Below are 5,000 nucleotides of genomic sequence, written 5' to 3' on the forward strand. Positions count from 1 at the left end.
GAATTTTAGTCTATTTATTAATTCATTTAATCTCACATCACGACGGAGAACCTCACACACACACACACACACACACACACGCAGCTCGTGTAAATGACATGCATTAGACAGCAGAAATGTAAACAAGCTGCTCTGTGATGTGATGATGGATGAGTGTGTGTGTGTGTGTGTGTGTGTGTGTGCAGCTCTGCAGGAACACTCTGAGGATCTGCAGCCGCCATCACGGTGTCCGTTACCGGAAATAAATAAATCCAGAGAGAGAGAGAGAGAGAGAGAGAGAGAGAGAGAGAGGAAAACAGCTCGGATGGAGGGATGTGTGTCTCACCTGAGTCGCTTTGTGGAACTGTTTCTTCAGTCCTGCTACAGACATGTCCTCTACCTGCCTGAGCTGCTCACTGAGTGCAGAGAAAACAGAGAGAGGGAGAGAGAGAGGGAGAGAGAGAGAGACAGAGAGCTCCGCTTACTCTCAGCCTCGCGGGCCGTGACGTCACGGGGCGGGTGCGTGTGCCTGTGCGTGTGCGCGCCCTGAAGGCGAGAGCGCGCATCAGACACATTAAAGCTGAAGTCCACTCTGAGACACTTCACACATGTTTATGCTGAAACTGCTGTGCTGTGTGCAGTGACTGCGCTGCTCATGTCACAGCTGTGCCTTATTGCTCTTATTCCTGCGACATTTAGAGGATGTGTGTAGCTCTGACGTCACAGGGGGGACACTGTTAATGTAACTGTTATTGCTAGTGCATTTACAGCATACATAAACACGAGCAGTAACTGTCAGGTTTCAGTGTTAGCTGCTCACTCACCTGCACCAGAGTCATATGATCCCGTGCAGAAGCAGTGGAGACGCCGGAGCAAGCGATACGACACGGACACTCGGCTTGGCCAGGTAGCATGTGTAGGTACGAGGTGCTAGGTACGAGTGACAGTGATGAGCGTGATGTTTGATCTGTCAGACCAGAGTGTACAGATGAGGAGGTGAGAGAGCGGGACAGAGATGAGGCGAGGGCAATGCTGTACGATTTACATTTATGGCATTTGGCAGACGCCGTTATCCAGAGCGACTTACAGAAGTGCTTTGAAGTCTATCAATAAATACATCCTGACACTGGCGTGCTAGGTCACAAACTAGGAATACCATCAGTCCAAAACTCTGCTGGGGAGGTGATAGACAAGCGCTCAGACAATACAATGTTTTTAAGTGCTAATTTAAGTACTTTAGGAAGAGGTAGGTCTTTAGACTTCGTTTGAAGACTGCCAGTGATGCTGATTAGACATCTAAAGGACGTTCATTCCACCAGCTCGGTGCCAGAACAGAGGAGAGTCTCGATGCACGTCTCGTTTAAAGGGAAGCAGCGCTGCTGTGTTTGCTGCTGGTGCTCTGAGCGGCCATGTTGATCACACGTGACTGCGTACGCAGGGGGGAACTCGCAGTGGAGAAAACGACCCCGAGGTCACGAGCAGGAGTTTCAAACTGAGGCAGTGTTCTCTTGTGCTTTCGCTGGACAGCGGTTAAGAAGAACAAGTCTCACTGCAGCACTATCAGCAGGTAGTCGAACAGCATTGTGGGTAACGAAGGAAAAAGCTCAAAGTTTAGCAGGTATATATGATGAAAGTGGAAGAATACCATATGCATGTTACTGCCATCCTCATGCTACAGACACGTGTGTGTGTGTGTGTGTGTGTGTGTTTTTCTACAGAAGGAATAATGGAGAGGAGTCGCTCAGCACCATGGACAGTGCACACACACACACACACACACACACACACACACACACAGAGCACTGAGGAAAGACTGTACTACACTTTTGCTACATCTACTACAAATATTAATAAAAAAAATATATAAAAAATATATAACTAATAACTTTACTTATCATGTTGACATTGTTCCTGTTATAGTTATTTTTATTTATTTATTTATTTATTCATTATGTTATTTACTATTCTCACCAACACACTGCTGTAACACTTTATTTCCATCATGAGGGATTAATAAAAGTGTATCATATCTTATTATCTGATGATTTTAATTTAAAGGTCTGTGATGTAAATGCTATTTCTCATGTAAAGATTCTGAAGCTGAGAACAATGGGAATATTAATGAGTAAATATTAATGAGTGAATATTAAAGAATAAATATTACTTACAAAAAACACACATTTTGCACAACAATTGTATGAGTCTGTGCCTCTTTAATAAGCAGCTGTAGAGGAGTAAACACCGAGGAAAGCTTCCTGCTGAATGTAAATCTGTTTATTTATCGCATTTAAATAAAATAATAAACCCAAAGTAGGAATTCTAATAAACGAGATTAAAATAAGAAGTAAGGAAAGTAAATGCATGTGAGCGTTTAAAAAAAAACGAGAAGGACGCCATTTCTACTTGTGGCGATTATTTTCACAGGACGTGACGCAATGACGTACGCTCGTGGGCGCGGGTGTGAGCGGAAGTGACGCCATCGCGTTTGTTTCGGAAGCGAAAACGGCGTCAGATTTAAACGGACTACATTTTCCAGTGAGTGTTGATGGATTTATTATTTATTTTAATTTGTTTATCTGATACACAGCGCGAGTGAAAATAAAACACAGCATTTATTTTTCTCAGGGATTCAGTGTTTATGTAACAGTGTGCAGGATAATGTTACATTTATTAAGAAACTTTGTTCGCTAGCTAAGCGGCTAATGCTAGCAGCAGCTCTATGGCGACAACAACAACAACAACAAACCTGATTTCATTTATTATCACAGATTTAACAGACATCACAGATGTGTGTGATTATATTTATAATGTTAGTGTTTAGTTGTGTGTTGATTCAGTCCCACAGGACCGGAAGCTTTGGTTTATTACAGAGGAGTTTAATGATGAACATTATTTAGTCTGTATTATAATAACGCCATTAATTAGCTAGATTATGCATTTTATATTATTGTTTAAACATTTTTATCAGAATAAAGAGAAATCTAGAAGACATCCCTCTCAGTGCAGATGGAACAGTTTACTTCTTTGCTTTTGGACTGAAACTACAATGTTTATAAAATACAGAATGATTCTTTATTAAGTACAGAAATGAAAACTGAACTTTATTATCACAGCTCCACTTCCTGTTTTGGGCCACACCTCCTCTGTGGAGAAGAAAGCCTTTTCTCCTGTAACCTTCGGAGTGTTGACTGTACATGACGTACAGCAGACGGTGTGTGTGTGTGTGTGTTTCAGATTTCAGTGGACATTAGCAGGACACTGGGCTCATGTCTGAGAGCCGGCAGACGCAGCGAGGTGACGAGCGAGCACGTGACAGGGCGAGACGCAGGGACAGTGGACAGAGTAAAGCGTCTCTGCGTGCGTCTCACCCTCGCACCGTGAGCCGCGCCGCTCAGGGGGATCTGCAGGAGATCAGCAGGTCAGTGGAAGGACTGGAATGAGAAACAGAAACACAAATCACTGAGCACACTGACGTCATTCTCATTCCAGGCCGAGAGAGGTGATTGGTCAGCTGCAGACTGAAGGGCGGGGCGTTGACAAAGAGGAGGAGCTGAGATGGAGGATCAACCAGCTGGAGAAGGACAAGCTCGAGCTCAGCTCCAAGTACAATCAGGAGGTGACGTGTCCTCAGGAACATGTGACACGTTTACACAACATGATGTCACAGTGTCGGAGAAATACACACGCATACAAGACCAGTTTCATTTCACCGTCTGTCCGCTTTGTTGTGGGCGGAGCTAGGTGTTTTTCACTCTCATGTTCCTGGGAAACTCATTCAGAAATGAACGCTCCGCCCCAGACATGTTCCTATTGGCCGACATATAGTGACATCACAGTGTGCCCCTATTTACACGCTGTGAAGATTTGTCTCTGAAACTGTCAGTGTTACACTGGTGTGTGTGTGTGTGTGTGTGTGTGTGTGTGTGTAGGTGTCGGGTTACGAGGCTCAGCTCACTCGCTGTCGTGCTCTGCTGGAGAAAGGAGAAGCTCAGAGACAGACACTCGAGTACGAACTCGCTGTGATGAAAAGAGACACAGCTGCTCAGAAAAGTCTCTCTGAGGACAAGATGGCCGGCCTGATCACACACAACCAGCAGCTGGAGGGTACTGTGTGTGTGTGTGTGTGTGTGTGTGTGTGTGTGTGTGTGTGTGTGTGTGTGTGTGCATGACTCTTACAGTGTCAGTGTGTGTGTGTGTGTGTGCGCTTGCGCATGACTCTTACAGTGTGTGTGTGTGTGTGTGTGTGTGTGTGTGTGTGTGTGTGTGTGTGTGTAGGCCTCAGTGTGGAGCTGCATCAGAGAGCCTATAATAGTTTAACTCTGCTATATATGTACTGATGTGTCTGCAGGCCTCAATGCGGAGCTGCGTCAGAGGGCCTCTGATCTACAGAGAGCTTTGGAGATCACGCAGCAAGCTCGGTATGATGATGAGAAGAGCCTCCAGGCAGAGCTGCGTGAGAGGGACCATCTGATTCACAGCATTAGCACAGAGAGAGAGCTGCTGCAGGAGGAGAACAGACGCCTGGACTCACTGCTGCAGGTACCGTGTGTGTGTGTGTTTATTTTGGGGGAGTCCTGTCTGAAAAGGGTTCAATTCAACTGGCTTGTGCGTGTGTGTGTGTGTGTGTGTGTGTGTGTGTGTGTGTCAGGAGCAGAAAGACACACTGCAGGAGCTGAAGGGCAGGATGGACAGTGTGCAGAGAGACAGAGAGCGAGACGCTGAGAAGCTCAAAGTGAGGACGGCTGAGCTGAAGAAGAGTATGGAGAGTGAGGAGATGATGAAGAAGGAGGTGGAGGTTAGACACAACACACACACTCTCGCACGCACACACACACACACACACACACACACACACACACACACACACACACACACACAGAAGGCTAAGTGCTGCCATATGATACTGATGTGCATGTAGGCCTCACTGTGGAGCTGCATCAGAAGGCCTATCATTAATGTTTTGTAATTTGTAATAATGTGTGTGTGTGTGTGTGTGTGTGTGTGTGTGTATAGACAGCCGT

The 5,000-nt window shown here is 45.6% G+C and overlaps 2 protein-coding genes across 2 annotated transcripts in view; one reads left to right on the top strand and one right to left on the bottom strand.

Annotated features, from left to right (window-relative positions):
• The window catches only part of sh3gl2b (SH3 domain containing GRB2 like 2b, endophilin A1), a 6,845-nt gene extending 6,340 nt beyond the window's left edge, over positions 1-505 (bottom strand). Inside the window, exon 1 of the mRNA XM_053240526.1 lies at positions 326-505. Within this exon, the coding sequence (XP_053096501.1) occupies positions 326-370 (45 nt within the window). The 5' untranslated portion in view covers positions 371-505. The remainder of the gene's footprint in view (positions 1-325) is intronic.
• A 1,915-nt stretch (positions 506-2,420) lies between these two features.
• The window catches only part of LOC117599273 (coiled-coil domain-containing protein 171), a 12,333-nt gene continuing 9,753 nt past the window's right edge, over positions 2,421-5,000 (top strand). Inside the window, exons 1-7 of the mRNA XM_053240482.1 lie at positions 2,421-2,514; positions 3,214-3,397; positions 3,469-3,595; positions 3,909-4,083; positions 4,328-4,518; positions 4,628-4,774; positions 4,993-5,000. The exon at positions 4,993-5,000 is cut by the window's right edge and continues 85 nt beyond it. Coding sequence (XP_053096457.1) covers positions 3,246-3,397; positions 3,469-3,595; positions 3,909-4,083; positions 4,328-4,518; positions 4,628-4,774; positions 4,993-5,000 — 800 coding nt within the window. The 5' untranslated portion in view covers positions 2,421-2,514; positions 3,214-3,245. The remainder of the gene's footprint in view (positions 2,515-3,213; positions 3,398-3,468; positions 3,596-3,908; positions 4,084-4,327; positions 4,519-4,627; positions 4,775-4,992) is intronic.

Source organism: Pangasianodon hypophthalmus, chromosome 16, assembly GCF_027358585.1.
Source record: "Pangasianodon hypophthalmus isolate fPanHyp1 chromosome 16, fPanHyp1.pri, whole genome shotgun sequence".
NCBI lineage: Eukaryota > Metazoa > Chordata > Actinopteri > Siluriformes > Pangasiidae > Pangasianodon > Pangasianodon hypophthalmus.